The sequence below is a fragment of the Aptenodytes patagonicus genome, chromosome 4 (assembly GCF_965638725.1).
Source record: "Aptenodytes patagonicus chromosome 4, bAptPat1.pri.cur, whole genome shotgun sequence".
NCBI classification, from domain to species: Eukaryota; Metazoa; Chordata; class Aves; order Sphenisciformes; family Spheniscidae; genus Aptenodytes; species Aptenodytes patagonicus.
The window spans coordinates 72354599-72379068 of NC_134952.1; the positions used below are offsets into that span (position 1 = coordinate 72354599).

The following is a 24470-nucleotide window of genomic DNA, read 5'->3' on the forward strand; positions in this document are numbered from 1 at the left end:
ATATATTATAAAGCCCAGTATTTGTAAAGGAGACCAATTCTGTCCTACACCTCTCAGACTAGGCTAGATCAAGACAGTCTCAGTATGTACGTGGTTTGTGAGCAGACTCTGACAACGATGTATCTCATCTTGACATGGGAATAACAAATGCTGCATTATGAATTTGGCTAATTTCAAAAACTATGCGCTCTAAAAGAGCGCGCTGTGATTAAAGAAAACTTGAAACTGACATTTCAGCATTGCCCCTACAAGTCACTGGCTGAAATCAGTTCTGTACGCCCGAGGCTCCACAGCTGCTCAGACGCATGGACAGCTCATTTTCTTACGTACCATAATCAATTGTGGAAAACAGTTACGCCTCTGGGGCTGTATGCAAACGCCGGGAGGGACTTTGGAAAGCAGGTAGCTGTTCACCCCTTTCTGACGCAGGGCTGCGGCTGAGGGTCCCCGAGACCCCGTCTGCCACGGGTTTTCCCCTCAGCCTCGCTCTCTGCGTCTTGTACGTTGGCTCGCTTCAGCTCTGAACACGAAGACCCGAACTACCCCTCGAGAGAAGGAGGGAAGGAAGCCGCCGGGAAGGCTCGCGGCCTCCTCCCCGCCGCCGCGCTGACAGCCGCTGCCTGCGGGGAGCCTCGCGCCCGGGCCAGGGCAACGGCTCCGGCGCGTCCCTGCGCAGGCGCGGGGCGGCCGCGCATGCCCGCAGCGCCCCCGCGCGCCGGGCGGCGCGAGCATGTGCAGAGACGGCGGGGCGGCGCGGTGCGGGGGGGGGGGCCGGGGCAGGTTGCGCCGCTGCGCCCGCCCCTCCCGTCGCGGGGCGGCCCTGGCCCTGGTTCTGGCTCTGGCTCTGGCTCTGGCTCTGCCCGGGCGGCGCCCACCGCCTCCTGCTCCCGGCCCAGGCGGGCGACGGACGCGGCCTCCGGGCGTACGGGCACGGTAAGGGCGCGGCGCCGGCTCCTGCCGCCGCGGCGGGCGGGACGGGCGCTGACAGGCGGCCCTGGGAGGGAGGGGGAGAGGGAGAGAGAGAAGGAGGGAGGGAGCGGGCGGGCGGCCGGCCGCCCTGCGAGGGGGCCGCGGGACCGGCCCGTCCCGGGGGCGGCCGCTGAGGTGTGTCGGGCGGCCCCGGGGTGGCGGGGCCGGGGGTTGCTGCGGCGGCCCCCTCCCACCCCCCCATTCCCCAGCTGCACTTTCGGTTTCGCGTGAGGCGCGGGGCTGGGTGCCGCGGAGCGACCGTTGGGCCGGGGCCGCCCCTCCCTCCGCCCCCCCTCCGCCGCCGGCTGCCCCCCGGCTCCCCCCGGCCCCGCGGGGGTCCGCGCCCGGCCTGCCGCCCCGCCGGCGGAGGGGGCGTTAGGGGCGGCGGGCCGTTCCCGGCAGCTGTCAGTGTAAATACGGCCCCGGGGCGGCCGCGGCCTGCCGGGCCGGGCCCCGCAGCCCCTCCCGGGCCGGGCCGGAGCGGGGAGGCGGCCGGGGCAGCGCCGCGGGGGCAGCGCCTTGTTTACACAGGGCGTCGGGAGAACATGGCAGCCCGGGCGTGCTGGTCACTCGCTGTCATGCGTGCTCGCTCCTCCCGTGCTGGCGGTGGGATAGCCCCGCCGGGCCTGCAGCCTCCCGCCCCGGCTTCATCTGCGCACCCTCCCCTAAAATCGCTGTGCGCCCTGCTCTGGTTGCACCCTGGCTAAATAGCTGAAGTCTGGCGTATTTTTAACGATACCTTACCGTGCCTGTAAAATGTTGTACTGGGTTTGCTCTGGCGTTCCTGTTTATCTGTTACCTTTTTGGATGTATTCTCTCATGTCTCTCTTTCCCCACTTAAATAATTCAGTTCTTCGTTCTGCATGGTCCCTCCCTTATGGCTAGTCACTGTCATGTTCCTTGTGACTTCTTTTTAACCGTTTAACTTCTTCAGCAAAGACGACTAAACCTTGCCAACTGTCAGTTTAAAAGCAATCAGTTTATGAGGAGTGTTCTCCGTCTGCTGAGTTCATCTCTTGTCGTGCTTTGAAGTTGTCTGTCTTCCGTGTGCTGATAATTATTCACCTTTGTTGCAATTTAATCATAAAGCTTTTTGGCACTTTCTGATTAGTGCATGTATGCGTCAAACTTCGAGACCCTCCTAATTAATAAAGACAAATAGCATGAAATGGAGTTGAGCCCAGGGATATAGGAGTGTAAGCGTTAGAGAATTCTCGAGACCCATAAAAACAACGCTCTAACAATAAAAATCCAAAGCAATTCGGATATTTCTGTGGCCTAAAAAAATGTAGAAATAGCATGTTTGCATCTTTCGTGCTATAACTTTGAAATGAGGCAAAAGTGTGAACGTTGGTGATTTGGGGAAAGCTTGGAGAATGTGAGCTTTGGATTGCTCTATAGAAATGTCTGTTATTAGGGTATGTTGAAAACCCCATATCATTGTTTGAGAGGGGATATCTTGAAGCCATCTATTATATTGAGTACTGCAGGAGAGATCTGGGTCAGTGGCTGTTATCACAAAACTTAACTTTATTTCAAGAATCTTAAATAAATTAAATATAAGTCTACAAAACTGCATGTAATGGGTCTGATCCAAGATCGTCTTCCTCCCTCTCCCCTCACCCCGTCTCTGATAGTGGACAGGATCAGTTGCTTTAGGAAAGGTTCTGGGAACAGGACAGTGATTTTATATGGTACCTTCAGTGACATACTCTTTCCATCTCTCAGGTTGCAATAATATCTGGTTCAGAAGGTCGCTAAACTTTGTTGCCTCTAAACTAGACTGCCTGTGCATCTTTGTGTTTAATAGTTCTGTAAGCCATTCAGGGGCTTTACCTCCATAAAGCTGTCTAACTTAAATCTTGTAACTTACTCTTTTGTCCTCTAGAATATCCTATGAAAATGAATTACATAGTTTGTGTGCGCTACTTCCTTTTGTGTGTGTGTTGGTTTTTTGTTGTGTGGTTTTTTGTTTTTTTTTAACCCGCATCCTCACCATTTAATTTCATCCTTCTCCGCTCTTTTATTATGTAAAATGATGAATAATTGCTCCCTACTCTGGCTTGTGGGGGAGTGGAAATGCATGTTAAGGACCAACAATTGACACTGGAAAGGAAGTGCTGGTACAAAGCAGGGGTATGTTTATGAGACTTCTGTCAGAGGGAAGAGAAGGTTTCAGGGGATCTTTAAATAGAGAGCAGTGGGAAGAGAGCCTGCTAATAGGATGAAATACGGGAAGGTCCAGAAGAAACCTGCTGAAGCCAGAAAGCTTTTTGCAGAACGTTAATAGTTTTTAAGTGATTATAAGCTTATATGTTTTGGGGCTCCTCAGCTTTAGCTGTTGAGGTTTCAGAGCAAACTTTGGATGGTCAGATTATCAAATTAAATATGCATGGAAGGAGTTCCTCTAGTTTCTCACTGGATTTGGTACATCATTAATTTGGTCCAATGTAATAATTTCTGTTCATTCAGCAATAACATTATTGCCTTGTTGCATGGAAACTTTGAAGTATGACATGGCCAGGACTACTTGCTTTGATGATTCCTCATTTTGATTTCCTTTTCTATAACTTTTAGTGGTTGGTGTAATTTATAAGGTACTATAAGTTGCATGGATTGTCTGTTTTGTTCCCCTGACCTTGTGGATGCAAAGATTTACTTTGTATCCTCTCTTTGAGCATACCCCCCCCCGATTCTTTAGCTTTTACAAGTTTATTTTTTTTCGCTGTCAGCTTTTGCAGTAACTCAATTTTTCAGTTTTTAGACTTGTTCTGGGTTTCAAAAAACAAAAAAGTTTGTAAAAATTATCTGGGAAAATGTCTTAAAAAAGAACTTTCAGTCAACGTAGATTTTTACAGTGTGCGCTATGGTTTATATGTATTGGAGTGATAGTGACATTTACTGGTATATTTGAGGTGCTGCCTATGAAAGACCACCTTTGTACCCTTGGAAGCCTTGTTTCAGTTAACGGGATTCTGCAGTGATCTTGGCCGGTGTATTTCTGTACGTATAACTAATTTCATTTTCAGGCCGACTTCCTTAACTTTTTTTTGATTAAACCAAAGGAAGGCCTTTTTGAAAAAAGTTGTGTGTGATGCTACTGCTGGCTGCAGTCCTGCTCTTGCGGTTGCATCTGTGTAGGTATCCGCATAAATCTCTCCTCAGGATTTGGGATGCCAGCTGAATAAAAGGGAGACATTGTTCCGAGTACTCTTATATTTCTTCTGAGTGCTGTGGGAGCAGCTGCCTCTGGTCACTGCTGCCCAGTCTTCTGCATGTTTGTCTTGTTTTCATGTGTGGGTACGAGTGTGCGCATCTTTTTTTCAAGCATTGATTCATTGGTTTGTTTGTTTTATAATTTAAATAAAAGTGTACTAAAACTATTGGCAGATTTAAATTTAGAGTTTTGTTTTGAAGCCAGTCCTAAATAACTTCACTTTGAGTCTGGCCTAGTAGAGGTGATACTCTGCCGTCCTTTCCACACTGTTTTTTCAATTATTATTTTTAATTCTGTTGAGCTGCATGTTTGCTTCTCTATTAACTTGACAGGTGGTTATACACAAGGGGATCGACTTACGATTCTGTTTTTTTGTGGGACTACTACGTGTTCATCACAGTTTGATTTGAAGTGTCTTTAAGCTTCTCTGGTAGCTGCTGAAAACATGAGGACTGTTTGGATGTCTTGTAGGCAGACACTCGGATACATAATGTAGGCCATATAAATGTACTATTAAATATGTGAATAAACTGTTTGGTGTTTTGCAGCCTTTATGACAAGTGCCCTGTAGCCTCTGAAGATGTACATGCTGTAATCCATCTTCTTGACCAGTGAAAACTATCAAAAACTTGAGTCTTCATTGTGTCTTTTGTAGCAGTAAACAGCTAGAAACTTCTTGCTGTTGAGGCAAAGAATGTGGCTTCAAGATTGGGATTTTTGGTTTTGTTTTTTTTGAGGGTGGGAGCACCTAGACTTATTTTTGTTTTCCCGTGAGATATGTATAAAAATAACGGATGATGCAGTAAAGCTGTTTTCCCTGCTGTAAGGGATAGTCCAAATGTTTCAGAACTAGTTTCTTTCTGCATTTTCCATGACCAGGAAGAACAGGATGTCAGATCCATAACAAAATGATTTGGTCATCTTTCTTGGAAGAATTAGATTTCCCCCCCGATGTCATTCCATATTTTGCTTTGTTGTAAGCACCTGTCCAGAGAGGAATTAAATTTGTAGTGTGTGGTGTTTTTTTTTTTTTAATCTTTCTGCATGTTGTTTTGTAATTCAAAAATGGTCATACTTTGAACCAGCTTCTATGCTGGCTAATTGTATCACCAGGGATAACCTGGTTTCTTACAAACCTGAATCATCTCTTACTTCAAGAATCTGAGTCTAATTGTCTTTTGGCCTTTTTGTCTCAGTTAGTCTTGGGAAATGTAAATTTTGGAACTGGTTTCTGAAAGTGGCTAGGCAGTCTTTTCCTTTTACAGAAGTCACATTAGTTGTGACTTGCTAGGGAGAGGATGGGGAACAGATTCAGTATTCTACTGAAAGTCGAGGGAGAAGCAAAAAGGCTTCCACAAGGACATACTGCTTAGGGAAAGGGAGGAGAGCGAATGCTTAGCTGGTTCATTCAAAAAGGGGTGTGTCTGCAGGAATCTAACATACACTTAGGTGTGTGGGGTGTGTTTGTGCACGTTTGTTTTAACTTAGAACTTCTGAACCAGACTGATCTGAAACTCTCTTAACTTCCCACTTGCTGGCCAGTGGGCTTGCCTTTTTCCCCACCCTGTCAGGTTTTTGAAAAGGTTGCTGAACAGCAATACTCTTACTAGGAAGTTCAAATCCTGTTATATAAAGACTCTGGGTCTTCCATTTATTCCTTGCCTGGACTGTTCATCAGTCTAAAGGTACTGTCCTTTTAATGAATGCTAAGATTTAGCATCTCACTCATTCTTCTGTATATTTTCCCCTGCAAGGTTCTTAGTCACTATGAATTTCTGCTGGAACTGGAAAATAAGGATTATCATTTATGTTCCTGCATTGCCCTGTCTTCACTTCTATAGGTAATTGGTAATTCATGTAGGGATAAATCGGTGCAAAAGTCATCTAAACTTCTTGTAACCTAGGAGACAGAACTAGCAGGTTTTTGACATAACCTGATCTAGTACACAGTATTAAGTGTTTTCAGTTGCTACAATTTGGCAGCTGTTTGGCCACCTGTGTGGGATTATAGTACATAAAATATGAATATACAGTACATGTGGTCTAGTATATGCTTGTTTATTTGCATTAATATACTGCATGAGAACCAAATTAGCTTTGTGACATGCTTAAGCTATGCAAAGGTACTACGTGAAGCGCTATATGTTCTTACATAGGAACAAGTCTGAATTGCAGGAATAATGCTGATGTTTGAAACTGGTTGGAGGCTGTGCTTCCAAGTTAAAATACAATTTCCATTCTTTGGACTTCTCTTTTGGGTTATGATTGCTTGGCAGTATTTCTAGTGTGGATGGAAAACTGTAGAAGAGGCAAAAGTCTTTTTACAGTAAAAGTGATTTTTTTAATTTTTCCTCCTGATTGATTATTTTAGTGTATTCATAAACAACTGTTTTTCTACTTTACATATTTCTGAATTTAAAGACTTTTGAAATAATGTGGTAATTGATAGGCAGGTAAGGAGTAGGCTTTTTGTGCTAAAAGCCTGGAGGGTGACAGGTGTATATGGCTCCAGGGATGCTTGCTAAAGACTTTCCAGCTTGAATCTTGTTTGAGGAGCAGAGGAGGTCTTTGCTTTCTTTTTCATCAAGGAAAATATTGATAATCAAAAAGTGGTGCTAGCTTTACAAATGAAACAGTGGAAAATAAAGTATTACTGTGTTGGTTTTTTTGTGCTGTTACAAATGAAATATTTTTAGGTATGAATCATGCTTTCTCATGTCAAGTTGACTGCCTATGTAAGCAAAAAAGCCTTAATTTTTTTTTCTAAATTGCATATTTTTTTCCTTTCTTTTGGAATATTTCTTGTGCTTACTCTGCTGCTACTATGACAGTGATTTAAGATGATCTCCTGTTCTTCAGTTTCATTTCATGAGGATTAATTGCCTAGAAAGCTGCTATCAGAATTTATTCTCCTTTTTATATGTAAGGGTGAAAAATACGAATATCTTATTCTGTTGTGTCAGGTTTGGGTTTTTTTTTTTGTTTGGGGTGGGTTTTTTTTTGTAGCTGTTTGTTTGTTTGCTGTGGTTTTGTAATAATCTGCCATCCACTCTGTGGCTACTGACTTTTTGTGCTAAGTTGGTATGGCAAGATAAACGATCCCTTTCTGAGCACATTTTTATGGCGTGCTGAAGGATCCTTAATACCTTGATAAATGAAAGTTTTTAAACAATTTTTGCATAGTTTTTTTTTTGGTTGACTTTCTTGCTTAGTTGGCATTCGGTTGGGGAGATCACAATTGTAATTTTTACTAGTGTACCTGAGCTATTGTGCCTATGGAGATTTCCATGCTCATAGGAAGCCCAGTTACTCTGCATGAATCTGAGCTAGCTTTTCCCTGTATGTGCAAGATTAATTTAGTTTAAGCTGGCTGCCTGCTATTGAAAAGCAGGCTTATTGAGTTTACCCACTGGAGTATTAATTGTAAGGTTTTTTTTCTTCAGTATGTGTTGGAAGATCCTGTTTTCTTGCAGACCTCGGTAATTGTGCTAGCTTTCTAAATGGATGGATTTTATTAAAAATGTTGGGCTAAATTCTGGCTTCTGTTATAAAGCATTGATCTCAGTGGAGTTACTTGCAAGGGTAATTGATATCAGATTGGGTTCTTATGTCTCACATGGAATATGTGCTTTCTGTTGTACAACTAAGAAGCCAAACTTCTTGGTTTGCATCTTGAAGTAGTAAACTGCTCCTCACAGCCCAAGGTTTACGAACACAGATTATTTGTCTCCTCCAAAGACAGGATATGAGTAATAATATTTATTCAGAATAAATAAATAGCAGTTGTTTAGAAACAAAGCACTGCTGTTAATCTAGTTTTAAAGAAATTCATAAAGAGGGAGGTTATATATCTTTATAAATTCAATGAGTCCATGGTATACCCAAATTAAAGCATTATGATGTGGAACTACGTTTTTTTTGGACTCATAAGAATGTCTTCTAAAGGAAAAAAGAGGAACTGCTGCAATACTTTTTATTTCAAAGAAAACTGTGGATTAGAAATTAGGTATGTATTTGAGAGATGTATATTATATATGCATTGCTTTAAAAAGGCAGTATGTTTGAAAGCTTTATGAAACTAGTTATGAAACTTTATGAAACTATAGCTTTATGAAATGACTATGAAACTAGTAGAACAAAGAAGAAAATGTAAAGAAAAAAAATCTCCTAATTTAATAGGAAAACAGTAACTTTAGAAAAGCTGCACTAACTCAAACGTATGTAAGTCTCAAAAAAACTAGTTGATATATGACCTCAGTGAGAAATTCATGATTTTGGCCAGTGGAAAATATCTAAGGATATTTGTTTTTAGAATTGTGTGAAATTTAACAAATTGCAAAGAACCAAACTGAAATTTTATTACCTTAGTATTAAAAGTTAGCGTAAAACTTGTGTTGTATGGCAGTATTCAGTGTTAACTTTACCAAGGTCAGCACATTCTGTGACATCTGTTGTGTTCACTGATGCCCTCTTGATGTAGAGACGTAGCATGCAATAGCTTTCATAAATGTTGGAAGACTTTTGAATATAAACTATGCAAATAACTTAGTTAAAATTATTTTGTGTTTCAGCCACCTCTGCCTAGCTGTTTAACAGGAGTGGATTGTGAATTTAAGCCTTTGATAACCTCAGGCTATCAGCATTACTGTCTTCAGGATAGATAACAGCTCTCAAGCGTCTTCAGGGGATGCACCATGACATCAGCAGTGATTGACACTGGAGGCCCTGGCCTGGAGTTCGACAGCAATGGAATAAAAAATCAAGAGGTTAGAAAAAATAAATGGCATTTATTTACTAACCAACTTTACACCTTTTATCTTAATTTGAAAGAAAAATTCACTGTAAACTTGCTGTGAAAGCAAGTGAAATGGATTAGAGATTGTTGTGTGAGGAGAAAGAAAGCAGCCCATTTTTCAAATATCTTTTATTAGAAGATTTTATTATCACAGAGAAGTGGGAGCAGTAAGTTTTGAAGTCTGCAGTACAACTGTAGACTGGGTTTACAAAATTAAGTTCTATACTAAGCATCTTTTTAAAGATCTAAGATGTGTCTTGAGGTGTAGAACGAGATGAGCAGAACAATACAAGGACCTTTTTCAAAGTTAGCCAGTGTGACATATTTGCTCGTACTTTGCATTCTTATCAACAAATAATAAATACATTCTACTATCCTGTAGCTCGTAGTAAATTGAATCTGGCAGGGTTCCACTTCAGCAACACTTTAACAGATTAAATGTGCTGTTACAGACATTTTGATCCTTAAATAAGTAGAGATAGGCATATGGGCTTTGAAGTAGCCAGTTCTTTTGTGATAGCTTACGTACTTAATCCAAAACATGAGTGTTCATAAGATACAGGTCAGATGTAGGTATGTTGCAATACACAAGCAAAGCCTTGATTACGTTTTGTGGAGCAGAGGGAGAAGAAACACTTCCCATAGCTGAATGTCTTAATTAGAAAGCTTGCTCTTTTTCAGTGTCTTAAAGGTGTGTGATGCTTTAAATTTTAAGTGCTTAAAGCCAGGAAAATATCTTTGAGATTCAGGAAGGTCCCTTTGGTGGATGATAAGCTATCTTTTATTTTTTTTAATGTCTTGCTTTAGAAGAAAATTTCCTTTAAAAATCTTTAAAATTATTATCATTATTCCATAAAATATGTAAGAGCATAAGAGGAAAATATTGATGTAGTGTTCAACAGTGCAGTATTTAGAGTATGGTTTTTTGTTTTTGTTTTGTTTTTTTTTTTCTTTCTATAGGAAAATGAGCCAGTCTCTGAATTTCCAGCAGTGATTGTGGAGCCAGTTCCTAGTGCCAGACTAGAACAGGGTTACGCTGCTCAGGTCCTGGTTTACGATGACGAGACTTACCTGATGCAAGATGTAGCAGAGGAACAAGAAATTGAAACTGAAACTGTGGAAACAGGTAGACTTATTATAATTTTTTTTTTTCCATGAGATTTTCTTACTTTTAGAAGTCCCCGAGGAATGTGACTTTGTATTTACCCATAGGATGGAGATCCTGACCTGGGTTCACATCTCTTCACTCTAAACTTAGTTTTACTTAGCTTCAGTGGTGACAGGATTGTGGCTTGGCAGGTAAAATTGTCACCTTACGTTCAGGTTACATTGCATTGTAACACTGTGTACCCTCATAATTAGGCAGATCTTCATTTATGTCTTTGTTACCTATTTATGCAGGGGGTTAACTAGACAACTAAACTTGGAGTTTTTAAAAATCAGCTGAGCCAGGAAGCTGGTTAGAATTTAGTTCCACGATGTTTCTGAGCCAAATAACTGCAGGGCAGCTAGCAACATGGACTGCGCGGCTCTATTTACCCTATCTTCCAGCTCTTCCCCCTTCCGTGAGCTCTATCCTCTGTCCCTTGCTATCCTGCCTTTTTGGTCCAAGAGTGGTTTTATTGCTGGTTTAGTGGCAGGAGTGCGTGGCTGGCAGGAATGGAGTTGGACTGTATTTTTATGGGCAAAAAGCCTAATTGAAATTAACTTGGCTATATGGTAAAATAACAAGTAACAAATGAAGAAAGGAGTAGAGCTTTGGTGTTAAAGCGTGTGACCTGTTTAGCGATAAGCGTGTATCTTTCTGTACACCTCTCTCCAAAGAACACAATCAGGAGCTTTGAACTTTCTGAGGGGGACCAAAGTCTATTTAAACTGTCTGAAGAAGTAAAATTAGGCTCTCCTACGGGAGCCTAATTACATCTGACTACCAGGCTGCTGCTGCGCTGCAGTTCCTGTTGTCCCTTCCACTTGCTTTCTTGTGCTACTTCTCATACTTGTTGAACCTTTTTTAGCCATTTCAATATGCTAATTTTGCAAGAAAAAACAGCAGGGAAACCCTCAACTGTTCCGTATTTTTGTTGGATTTTGTTGGATTCTGTATTTCTGCTAGATTAGCATGCTGACATGGCTCAGCCAAGGGCCTGATGGGCTGAGGTAGAATAGATAGAACTGCAACCAAAGGGAAGGCAGGTCCTTTTGGGCACTCCATACTGAACTGGTGAGACCGCTTGACTAAAACATGAATAGTGTATGTTCCTATCCTTGGGCTGCCTAATTTAGAGTTGGAGTTTGAATTCATGATGTCAGGCAAGCAAAACAGAGCTGAGAGACTCTTCTCTCAGTTGCTTAACTTTGCAGCCCAGTAAATATATGTACATTCCCATCAGATTAGGTAGGTTTCAGTTCAAATTTCTCCCTAAATAGTGGATGCAATTGCTCATACATCTTTCTGAATCTGGGTATTAATCTCTTGTAGCACTGCATCAAAAATCACATGCATCAACTTCTTAAGATGTGCATGAACTAATGGTTCAGGTTTTGGGAGAATACTTGCAATTCCAGTTTACTCAAATGTGTTTTGAATTAAATATGCTAATTGCAAGTTCAACAAATTCATGTAAAGAAAGGATATGAAATAAGTATTTTTTTTATTTTTGACTATGGTTAATAAAACTTTTAAGGTTAAGGTAAGTGAGAAGTGAGGGTGTTCTTCCCAAGAAGCTGAGTTTTATAAATTAAACTTGTATTTGAAAACCTTTGAGAGCTTATACTTTGAAGGCTTTTGCATTCAGAAGTGTTGTTTTTTTAAACATTAAATATGCTATTTCTTGTAAGATTTTGGTAGAGTAATGGCTAACAGAACAGTTCTTTTAGGATAAAGAGCTACTGCAAATGAACTCTGTGTTTTTAAGTATCATTTTCTGGCCACAATAAATTGGTGGAAATGACAATTAAAAACTTGTAGCTCTTCTGTAGGAATCTTTTTTTTTTTTTTTTTAAGCTACTGTTCAAAGAAAGAGACATGTGGCTGCTTCCAAGTCTTGATATTTGAAAGTACAGTCTTAAAAATTATAGGGTAGTTGATATGATAATTTGGTGAGTTTGTGGCTGGAGATGTTAAGGGATGTGTCTTGACTGCAGATAGTTTGGTGGTGGTTTTTTTTTTTAATATCACAACAACTTTGACGTTAATATGTCCTTAAAAATTTAGTATAATAATAAAATGTTCAAATATTTAAAATTTTGTTTTAATAGTTTTGATATAAAAATTAAAGATAATGTGCGCTAAAAAGCAATTTACAGTAGTGTAGAGGAGAAATTAAAATCTAATGAAGATTTAAAAAACTATTAATGAATATTATCATTTGGGATTCCAAAAGGTCTTTGGGGAGAGAGGTAATCTCCCCTTGCACACCCATTCCCATACTCCAACTTTTCATTATTATTTGTATAGTATATACACCATTAATACAGTGCAATTTTCATGGTGTAATTATGCATGACAGCGAGTAAAGGTTCTTGCACAGAATTTGTTCATCTAGTGTTGATGAACAAAGTGCTTGGTTTAGACTGTTCTGAGGGAGACAGTCTTGTGGGGCATGTGTTTTGACCGACACGTTTTGGTACAGCCAAGAGTCTTTCTGAATTCATGAGCAATGAATTTACCTCTCTCATACAGAGAGGTAAAATGGGTGGAGAGAAAGTATAAAAGCCCGAAGAAACATTCATTTTGGTAATGCGCCATTATTAGCAATGAGTTGCAGGAGAGTGAATCTGAGTGCGTTTTTTAATTTTTATTTTTGTAGGGGAAGGGAAGAGAAGAGACACTGGGCTGTGGGTAGGAGGCAATTTGATGTTGGAGAGGTTGTAAAAGGTGCCATAGTAAACGTTAATGAGAGAGGCTAAGGCAGAAACAAGTAAACAAGGTATAATAATGTTTATTTAAAGAGCATTTTAAGACGCTAATTTTCTGAAGTACATACCTTTATTATGCTAATGATCCTAATCTAGATAGGTGCAACAGTTTGATTTCTGGGCATCTTAAAAGAAAAATCTATTGTTGCTAAATTAGTCTCAATTGATTCTACTTCATAAATGCCAGAATTAATGGCTACAAAAAATTTCACATTATTTGATAAACGTATAGTTGTTACACCAAGAAGAGTAGACTTAATACCTTTTGTGGTTCTAGACTCTACAGTTGGCATGGTAAATACTAACGACCCATCTTAAAGAAGTCTTGGCAGTATTTGAAATGATACATATCCACATAACATAATACACGCCCAGTTGTCAGTATCTCTACTGTTGGCCGTGGACCTGATTTTTTTTTTTTTTTCCTTCTTGTGACAGTCCACTGGCAATTCCAATGCCTACTGATTTACATGCTTTACAGTGTTACAACATGCATATTCCAGGAGCCTCCAGCTACTCTGGAGTTAATCTGAAGCTGTGTAATTTAGTAAAATGTAGCATTATTCTAGCCTTCAGAGATAGGGATCGGTACCCTTTGTGATAAATGTAGTGGGGCAGCTGATGTTGTAAAATTTACTTAGGACACTAAAGAGATGATTTGTGCTGTGCATTGAATGGTTCTATTTGTGGTTTGCTATTCTGCGATTGGATTTGAGGCTGTGTGGACTGTAAGGACTGTCAGTGCTGATCCAAGGGCAGAATCAGGACCTGTAATGTTGTTTTGTATTAAAAAAACTTCTTGCATTTATGAAACCACAATTCAAATAAAATAAGCCATATAATCATTATAAATAGCCATATCTATAAATACAGATGAATTTTTAGTTAATTCTAGTGAAGTATGGGATTTTTTGCCTGTCAGACGCCAGTTTCCCACTAATCTATCTTGATTCATTAATCAAGGATCATTAATTATAATTAATCCTTTAACTACAAAATTAATCCATTAACTATAAAAGTAAAACCCAAGAGTCTTTTAACAAACAAGAAAGACTTAATGGTTCAAGTTACCTTTTTTTTGTCCTATTCCAGAAAAAAAATGCCTGTTTGCTTGGAATAGAAAAAAATCTTGACAAAGGAGTTTTCTAGGAAAAAAAAAAGTAGGAATTTTGATCTTTTCAGGTGACCTTATGACATTCTCAGTGGAAATAGTGAGTGCCTTTTGTAATGTTTGAAAGGGAAAGTATAAGCTTTAGATTGATACAGTGTTTAAATTTCTTTTCCTATGTGTATGATACTGTTCTTAGGAGCTGTATCTTTAGACTATTGGGGACTGAGCTACAGTCTTAAAATTTTGTTTATGACGACAGTGAAAGTGTTCTTATCATAAACAATACATCCTTGTATTATTATATTGTACCACAGTCATGATCTGCAGATCTTACATATGGATAATGCCTAGTCTTCCAGTCAAATAAGGCATTGGATGAGTATTTAAGTAGGATAATGCTGTTTTAAAAATGCCAAGTTATCTGGAACATTGTCGTTAAAATGGGTTAGTACTTTCTGAACTCCCTTCGTACTGATCTTATGCCTGCACGGGTACTACTTTTCTTCTGCGTTACCTCGCTTATGATGAATTTGCAAAACCAGTGTTGTTTACAAATCTTGTTGAACAGTAGGCAGCTATTAATCAAATGTTGCTGTAAGTACAGTAAAGCTTGATCCCTATGAGAGGTATACCAAAATCATATTGCCAGTATAGACCCTGATTTAATTGATTCAGTGAATCTAACTTATTGTATCAATAGTATTTTTCCCCTTATTTTTTTTATTAATCATCAAAGCTGCGAGTACAGGTTTGGGATTTTTTTTCTCACAAGTTCAAAGAGGAAACAAAACTACTGCTTTCGAGAAGTTGAGATATCATTCGACTTGTGAACTGTCACCACATTTTTTAATTTGATGTTCCATCAGAAATCCTCCCTGTGGTGCAAGTTGAAAGTCTGTTTTAATTCTAAAAATGTTATTGCCACAGGGGGGTAGAAGATCTGCATGAAAAAATGGGGATCTGAAAATGAGCCCCTCCAGGATTACGATCTGATGGAAAAATATTGAGCTACAAAGACAACGATGATGGTATGTTTGTCTATAATATCTTAATTTTTTTTTCCCACCAGGAAGTTCAGTTGAAACTATCATGTAAATTGATAGTCATCCTTAAGGAGGGAGGAGGTTGAATAAATAGTGAGTTTAGGCTTAACTCCTCCCATAATTTAAACAAATGCATGAATAAAAGATATACTTTAAGGCAAATCTTCTTTTACAGAGGAAATTTCAGGTTACTACTTACAGTGTTACCACCGTGGGAACCAGCTTTGTATATCTATGTAAAGTCTTTAGTTATTACCTGTTCTTCTTTCTGCCTCTATATGTCTTCTCTCATTATGATTAAAACTGCTTCCTTCTGACTTCTTTTATGTGAATTTGAGCCTGTGAATTCTCTTGTTTATCTCAGATAAGTTTTCATCAGTTGTTAAATACCATATACTAAGAACTCAGTATTAGATCTGGTTAGAATCTTACCTTTGATTATGGCATGTGTATGTAAGGCATAAACAAAACAGTGTTATCATCATCAAACAGTGTTAACATTCAGTTATCATAAACATGTTATCATGTTATCATATCTTCCAGACATTATTTGATTAAACTGCCTCTTACAAAAAATGAGTTAACACGAAGATCTGGTGTACGTTTTGGTAGTGATGACATATCCTATTGATTGAACTTCATTTCCTTACACTGACAGCTTGATGAGAATTTTAAAAGTGGAGAGCAGTTTGGTTTAGAAGACTGTGCTGACTGCAAACAAGAGTTTGGATATTCTAACAACTTGATTAAACTCTCAGCTTAAGTTAGTACCGCCTTCATCAAAGAGCTAAGATGAAGCCCATTAGCTAGATAAAAGCAAGATAAAACTTTGCATGCAGTACTTGCTCTACTGCGAGAATTAGATGTCTCTAACACATTTATGGGTTAAGAATTTATCTTTTGAATGTGAGCTAATTTTATTTTTGACACCATACTGCTGCTACATCGGTGTGAGTTCTCACTCTGCCAAGAAATCCATTGCATTTTTGCTAGTTAAATATTGATGATAGTGTAACAAAGTGATCCCCCTCCCATTGCATGTGCTATTGTATAGCACTTGGAGCAGTTATGCCAAGGGCATATACATCTGTTCTCAGCAACATTCTTAATTCAGAAACAAAATTCAACTGCAACTTAAATTTTATGTCATCTTTGCCGGTGTTTCCTTTTCTGAGAAATTAATGAAAAGAGCTGTGCAGCTGCTCTATGGATGATATTTTTACGTAACAGTAACAGCCTGGTTGTGGTGTCCAGTTCTTCCTAGATTTCAGGTTTCTGCCTTGCTGCGTTCAGTGCTCCATTCATACTGGAAGAACACTGCAAGACTAAGTATTTTGTAATAAAGCCTGATTTAACTACGCATTTCGGGCATAATTTTTATTTTCTGAGGCTGATGTGAGGCTTGCTAGTGTGGGGCATTATGGGTTGGACTTCGGATATACAGAGGCACTCCCCTCTAAACTGCCAACTCCAGTTGCAACTGGGAATGAGAAATTGTAGGATGCTATTATGAAGGCTCAGCCACAGCTTTTTAGTAATGTAAGCTGAAAAATTTTGTGGTTTGTATCTTGAAATTAGAATGCAATATAGCATGCCAAAACCATCGTGGTATGAGCGCACCAGAGTTAGTGGTCTTTATTGATCAAAAATACAGTGACAAACTTGAAAGTAATAATTTTTAAAGGTTGATCTGCATATCAAAAGGGAGATTGTAGTTGACAACAAATTCTAGGATCACAGTAAAGCCATATGTGTTTGAGCAGGACATTTAGTCCTTATAAAGATTCAGTGGGCTTATAGAATAGACATTTGTTGTTATCAGAGAAGTCTTAAGGAATTGTAAATGCCAGGTCACGAACAGGGAAATTGCTCAACAGTGGCATAGTTCATATGCCAGCCTATTACCGATCTCAAATACTGTCAATTTTGTAAAATCATGTAATGTGCTATGCAAATACCTGATTTATAATTATCTGCTAGACTGCCCTGAAATTAAAGAATTTCATTATAAGGCAGGGAAGTGCATATATCTTTTTTTTTTTTTTTTTGAGACAGCCAAGTTTTTCTTATTCTGCATTCATAAGTAATAATGCTGGAATGTAGACACTTGCTATTTTGAGTAACTCCTTTTCTGTTTGTCAAAGGTAGTATCAAATCCTGAGAATACATTTGCTTTTCTGTGTGGAATCACTAATTGCCATATGAATAGTAACACCAGGATCCTGAGTCCACTTAAAGGTGCAGACTGTGACAGACTTGTGGCTTTGGTATTATGGGACTTAATACGGTGTAGTCAAGAAGATAAGCTTGGCATGGTCACTGAGCCCTTTCCTCAGCATCTCCCTGGCTGCTCCAGGGACACTTTGTGGTTATTTTGCTATTACTTTTGCAGTTTTCTACCGTGGAATCCACAGTGGATGGTAATGATTATGCTGATTTGCTGATAAAGGAGACTGCTGCATCTTTTTGCATGTTTCTGGAATCTAACTGTTAAAAATGTTTCTTTGTATCATTACCCTTGCAATGCACTAATAATTATCGACAGTTTGATAGCCTGCTGTTGAGGACAGCAACTACTTCTGTAATTATTAGATGTGAATTTCTTCAGGATCCTGGGCAAAACTGACCTTTCTGTAACTTTAAAATTTGTAGGCGGTTTTGGCACTCGGGACAGGACATGCCTGGACTTCTGAAGTTACTTGAAGCTTTTTAGCTTGGTTGGCATTTCAGTATTGTTCCTCTGTTATCATTTGCAATTTCTCATGCAGACTGCAAATACTACCCTCAGACTACTTACTTAACTGAAGTCAAACAAATCAGCTCTGTAATAATAAGTAACTGCTTTATGGTAATTGCCTTTTCCCAGGGTAGCTTTGTCATACTAGAATACAACTGGAATCCTCTGTGGCTAAAAGTAATTAAATACATGGGTTTTTTTCTTTCTGGTTCATCATTTGCTGTCAGTGAAGGAAAAAGGTGCCATTGGAAGGTTGTACTTTTAGTGTTTCAAGTTACAAAGCTTGTGAAATAGTTTTCCGAGAGAAACTACAGTCTATTACCGGAGAATGTTTTCAACGTATTTGTCAGAATTGTGGGAAACGCACCTTTGCATAGGAGACTATGGGAGAGGAGACTGACAATTCCTCTATAGCCACTGAATGCTGTATTAGTTTTGAGGACTGTTCAAGGAAATGCTTAAGATAACTGGTGATCCCACTCCCATCCACTTCTGCAAATCTGCTGAAACCTTCCAGTTTTTCATACTTTGAATTTCTACATCCACTGTCTTGCATGCAATTAATCACATCCAGCTTCTTCTCTTGAGTTGTCTTTCACTTTTTCAAAATAATCACGATGAAGTTTAACTGGTGTATCTTGCAAAGAAGTGGTGAAGCTTCTTTCCTTTAATGTGAACAAAGTTGTCCATATCCCTTAACGAGAAAGCATGAGTTGATAGATATTTTACTCCTGTGTTTATACAAGTAGGGCAATACAATTCACTTCGGTGTTCCTGTTGTCCAAGTTCCTTATTTACCAAAGACTCTGAAGTGCATAGGGATGGAGGTGCTGTCAGCTAAAAAGGTGATTACTTGTTGTTGTCCTGAAATTACTTAAGACTTACACTTACTACGTTCCTGTGTGTCATGAACATAGTTTTGAATGGTAGCTTTCCTGCATATTAGAACAAACATGTTGCCTTTTTTTCCCCCCCCTGGCAGTTGGTAGATGTAGCATGTGATGAGCACGTAGGTCTACCTGGCTATCTTGACAGCTGAGCTTGTGGTTTAAAAAATTCCAATAAAGCTTAGTCTCCATACCCTCTAACAGTTAAAAAAAAAAAAAAAAAGTAGGCTAATAAATATATTTCTGTCTGACAAAGAATGTTTGGGGATCTGTTTCTATGTATTTTTTTCTACTTTTTTCATGCCAGAGAAACATAAGTTAATCTGCAATTTCATGTGGTCCTGTTACATTACAGTAAATACTTCTTGCCTCATTGGGCCACCCACCACTCTTTGGGTAGATTTTGCATCCCTCTTTGTTAGCCTTCTGCCTAGAAAGGAGGCTTTAAAAGAGATTAAAAAGTTAAGTGCATGTTTACTCTTTTCCCTATTGACTGTCTTTTTTCCCTGAAATAGTAAAATTTTATTAGCATTACAAATCAATTAGTGTTCAGCATAAAATACTGAAAATCATATAGTTTAAACAGACAGAACTGCAGCACTTCTGGGGAAAATCGCATTCCTCCTTAAAGACAGTGTTACGCTTTAATACTATACTTGTATAAATAAGTTGGGCACAGGTCAAGACGATCGCTTCACAGATGTATTGTAGTTGCTTACATTATAATCGTGAAAGTGCATAGGCTTGGCCTTTTTTCAACTGACTGGAATCCCTTGGGCACCCAGGGGTATTCTCCCTATGTATGATCAGAGAGAGCGAGGAATCGGAATACTGCATGCAGCTGTTGGAGTCTGTTTCATGTGAACTGGCAAACACTGTGCTAAGTCTGTGCTCGCAGTAGTAAATAAATGCCACGTAGAAAACTGGTATTAAACCAAGAACTTGATGTTTTATATTCTTTTTTTATTCGTTTCGGACACATGGTGTTTGTCAAAAATTACACACGCAGATTACTTGAATGCACTTATTCAAGGAGTCTACATATCTTAGGCAAAACTTCATTCTACCCATAGGGGGTAGAGGTAACAACTTGGATATGAGTCAAACACTTCAGTTTGTGACTGGAAGTTGCAATCAGTAAACAGTCCTCACTGAATTATGTAGTGAACAGTAAGGCAACAAACTACGAATGCATCTTTTCCAAAGTATGTGAACCTGAGCTCCTATTGACACAGGTCTGGATCTTCAAAGGTATTTAATGTCTCAATGCACCTTTTGATCTGGATCTAAACTGACAAACTATTTTAAACTGTATTTTATTGCTGCGGACCTAACTGCTTGAAGAGGAGCGTGGGTAAATTATGATTTTTAACAACAGTAGGTACATGGGACAAAGTGACGTGAGTATTCAGTATTGCAAGCTGAATCTATGGTGTTGCTAAACTACACCGCGTGAGGTTTCCACTTCAATTTGAGGATATTTTAATGAAGGGCTATGAAGTTTTATTGCACATTTAAGTGTGTGCCTTCTTAAAATGCCTTTACTTGTCCTTGGGCTTGTCTCCACTAGAAGAATTTCTGCTGGAGAATACAGCAGAGTCCCCTAGTGGAAATACGCTGACAGAAGGAATTCTTGTTAACACTGCTGTTCCACCTCTCTGAATAACACAAGCTGACAGGAGCACTGCCGTTGGCAAAGCTGTATCTGCGCGAGAGCTTTTTGCTGTCACAGTTGGCTAGAGAGTGCCTTTTTTGTCCATGCATCTGGCTGGGAAGAGCTTGGCTGGCAAAACTTTAGCGCGGAGCTACCCTTAGGTATCATGGCTTGAATGTGAGAATGAACGACCTCGCTTGCAGGTCTTGTTCATTATCTGAGGAGATGATGGACAGATTTAATTCCTTACAGCCAGGAATAGATGAGTGAAATCTACAAAATGCCTGTATCTTTATTTGTGTATATAAATATGGTCATTAAATTTTATTCCTAAAAAGCCTTGAGAGTTGCAGTAGGAGTATGATCTGTCAAAAGTTTGAGACACTGAGGATACCAGTTGGAGGTGGTTTATGCTGGATACTGTTTTGTGATTTCTGTGCTGGGGAAATACGTTTCTGAATTCTTGCTTGTGATCTAGATCCTAGAACTACTAAAACTTGAGAGGGGAAGAGAGATTCCTTATTGTCAGATTGATGCAGCTGGTGCCCTTCACCTTTTTCTAATAGAGCTGTGAAGCTGTTGTGTACAGGGAAGTCTCTTTGGGCAATAAGTGATTGCTTGACCCTTCTAATAATGGCTTCACCATACAGGCCTAGTCAGGTGTGTGTGGCATTAACGAAGGAGTTCCTATGCGTGATCTCCATGCATAGCTCCAGGTAGGACATACTTTGCTTTTCTTGGCATAGCTGCTCTTCGTGTGCAGCTCTGAAGTTTTACCCCGAGAGTTAAGCAGCACAGGGACTCAGCGGGGAAGCTTGGAGAACACGTTTCTCTGGCTGTTCCTTCCATCCAGCTGCAGCGTGCCAGGGGCCTGGCAGGGAAGGCTATGGTGCTAAAGCGGGGGGTTCACAACCCTAAGAAGTGGTGGTGGTGGTGGGGGTTTTTTTAATTAAGAAAGCAATGCAACTCTTTTTCCCACAAATCTGCTCAGGGGCTGGATTTGATGAAGGATGGGGCCCCTGGCTAACTGGGAAAGGCATCTGAGGTGTTCCCTTGGAGTCAGCTCTGCTACTGTCAAGGAGACGAGGTGAATTGCGTTCAGGGAAGACTGAAGTTTTCTGGCGAAATATTACCAGCGTGGGTAGCCCAGGAATTTGCCAAGGAGAAAACTTGTTCGTGTGTTAATGGTTGCCTCGGCGAGGACCATCAGGTTTATCCCGAGAGCGACGCTGCCCTGAAAAGGGGCGTTATCGGTACGTGGGGGGCCCCGGGTGCAGCGGTCAGGGAGCGTCACCGGGGCACGTAGCTGCGAGCGGCCGGGGGCGGCGGGGAAGGCGGCGGGGCGGCGGTCCCCGCTCGGGGCTGCGCCGGGACGGGCTGCGCTCGGATTTTCGCGCGTCCTTGCCGCCTCCGGCTCCGGTCGCCTCTCGAGCCGGGGCGGGGAGGCGGGGAGGTGCCGCCCGCGCCCTGCCGCGCCCCCACCTACCTGCGCCCCGGGGCGCGGGCGGCCGGCGGGGCCCCAGCGGCTTCCCCCGCCCGCGGGCGGCCCCGCGCTGCGGCGGCGGCGAGTGCCGGCGCGGCACTTCCTGTCTGGGGCCGGCGGCGGAAGGATCGCGTACGCCGCGCCGCCTCGCAGGAAGCGCTCCCGCCGCCGCGCCGTGGCGGTGCCCGCGCCGCCCGCCTGCCCGCCGCCCTGCGCGCCGCCCCGCGGGAGCGCGCCCCGCCGCCGGCCCCCGCGCGTGCCCGGCGCGCGCCCGCCCGCCGGTCAATGTGGAGCCGCTCCGGCAGCGTAAACATGGCGACGTCCCTGCATGAGGGGCCCACAAACCAGCTCGACCTCCTCATCCGGGCCGGTAAGCTGCGCCGCGCCGGCGGGGGCGCCGGGCCGGCGGGAGCGCCGGAGCGGGGAGGTGTGTGTGTGGGGGGGGGAAGCCGCGGCGCACGCCGCGCTCCGGCGGCGGGCGGGGAAGCAATGGAGGGCAATCAGGAAGTGATCACCTTGGTAGCGGCCGGCCCGGCGTGCGGCCGGCGGCGGCGCTCCGCGGCACCTGCCCCTGGCGCGGGCGGCCCCGCTACCGCCGCCACCGCGGCGGAAGTTGCGGCGGGGCGGGCGGAGGAGTTTTGCGGGGTTTGCGCGGCCGGGGCGAGAACCAGGAAGTGTGCGAGATTGTTGTCCTCCCGCCTCCCCCGGCCCGGCCCTCCTCCCGCCGCCGCCACGCTATCTGAGCGGGCAGGCCGAGCGTCGCCGCCGCGTACCGCACGCAGGGCCGCGGCCCGGCCTCCCCGGGCGCTGCGCACCCGTGTGTCCCCCCCGCCCCCCTTAGCCCCCCCCTGCCCTTTTAAACTCTGCGCTGGCGGCGGGGCGGGAGGAGGCGCCCGCGGGCGGGGGCCGCGGCCCACGTGTGCGGCGGGGGGGGGGGGGGGGGGGGGGGAAGCGGCGCGGGGGGCGGCGCCCCCTCCCCCACGCGCGCTGCGTAGCGGAAGCGGCGCGTTCCCCCGGGGCCCCCCGAGCGCGAGGGGAGTGGCGGCCGCCGCGTGCCAATGGGGGCCGCCGCCGTTGGCGGCCGGAGAGCGGCGGGACGGGGCGGGGCGCGGCGGCTGCCAATGGGCGCGCGGCGGGCGCCGGAGTGGCGGCTCCCCGCGGCGCTGACGGGGCGCGCACGGAATTGGAGGGAAGCGGAGTGTAAACACGGAAGTAGGGGCGCCGCCGCCGCCGGGCCGCACGTGGCCGCCCCTTCCGGCGGACGGGGGCAGGGGGGGACAGGGCTTCCGTCCCCGGCGGGGCGGCGGGAGCGCCATCCCGCCCCGACCCCGCGCTGCCGGCGGAGGCGGGAAAGGTGTGCCGGAGCGGGGCTCTCCAGGCAGCCCCGCGGCCGGAGCGGTGGGGGGGAGGCAAGGCGCGGGAATGCCGTTCGCTGCCGCCGGCCCGTGCAGGTGCCGCGCACCTCCTGGCCGCTCCTCCGCACGATCGGGTCCTGAAGCCCCCTGCCCAGCCCCGGCCGCTGCCGGGACAAGGGCTGTTTACCTGAGCTCCGACACCTTGTCGGAGCCGTGTCCGGAACCAGGCGCGATTTGGCCTCTTTTGGTTTTGTTAAATCTGCCAGTTGCAACAGCGGGACGCTCTGGTGATCCCGGGATTTGCCTTTAAGTGCGGTACAGCCCTGGAGAAAACATGAGCGAGGCTACGCTGCTCACAAACACAAATATGTCAAACACTTCTCCGCGGAAGTCGTACCAGCAGTGATTTTATTGTTGTCTTTACAACATGGGGCTCCACTTTAGAAAGTAGTCCTTGGAAATCGTACGCGGCAGTGCAGGTTATAGGTAGTGAATTGTGCGGTTCGTGCCTGGACAGGAGCTAATTGAGAGCATACCTTAATACTGGTTTTGGGTTGACATGGCGGTAGGTTTGTACGAGCATGAAGGTCTGCTGAAGATAAATGCTCTGTCATTTGCCAATGTATTAAGATACCCTTTTCTAAAAGGGGGGCAAGTTGCCTGATCTTCGTAACGGCTTATTTAATTTAATGTGGAGAAACACCCGGGGTTTTTTGGAGGGGGGGGAAACAAACCCCAAACACACACACAAACACACCACCACCCCCCCCCCCCCCCCCCCAAAAGAGCTGTTCTGCTGCAGAACAGAAGTGGAACATGTCATAAGCACTTTGACACTCTCCTGCGTACGACGGAGAAGACAGCTTTGCTTTGCCAGCAGAACACGTCTCCGATATCTGCAGGGCTCGCTACTGCAGGAGATTTCAGTTAGTTGTTTTTTATTTCTGATTGTCGATGAATAGAGAACATTTAAGTAGTTGATTGTTGTGTCAACAGCTTCTTAAGTCACTGTGACTAGATTGCTTGTGAGCCAACCCTTAGATAAATAACAAATGACCTTTGTATTGCTCTTTCTGGTGTCCTTAGCCCAGCCAACTTCATTCTTTTTTTTTTTGATATTTGCATTGCAGTGAGGGATACAGATACCTACGCACGTCTAGTTTTCCCATCATCATACTATCAGGATACCATATCTGTTTACTTATTTATGTATGTAGATGGTATCATGTGGATTTAAGAGAGGAACCCTTTAACCTGAGGGATTATATTAATTACGCCTTGCCTTTGCCTGTGGCTGCTGG

At 43.1% G+C, this 24470-nt stretch overlaps 1 protein-coding gene across 5 annotated transcripts in view; it reads left to right on the top strand.

Moving 5' to 3' along the window:
• The first annotated feature begins 844 nt into the window (after nucleotides 1-844).
• Nucleotides 845-24470, top strand: part of ELF2 (E74 like ETS transcription factor 2) — a 39225-nt gene continuing 15599 nt past the window's right edge. For 2 of the 5 annotated variants that reach the window (XM_076337204.1, XM_076337205.1), the window contains exons 1-3: nucleotides 845-933; nucleotides 8758-8952; nucleotides 9942-10107. In XM_076337204.1, coding sequence (XP_076193319.1) covers nucleotides 8881-8952; nucleotides 9942-10107 — 238 coding nt within the window. In that variant the 5' untranslated portion in view covers nucleotides 845-933; nucleotides 8758-8880. Of the gene's footprint in view, nucleotides 934-8757; nucleotides 8953-9941; nucleotides 10108-14947; nucleotides 15039-22078; nucleotides 22185-24470 lie in introns of those variants that run through there. The other 3 variants (XM_076337207.1, XM_076337208.1, XM_076337210.1) reach the window with 2 other exon arrangements.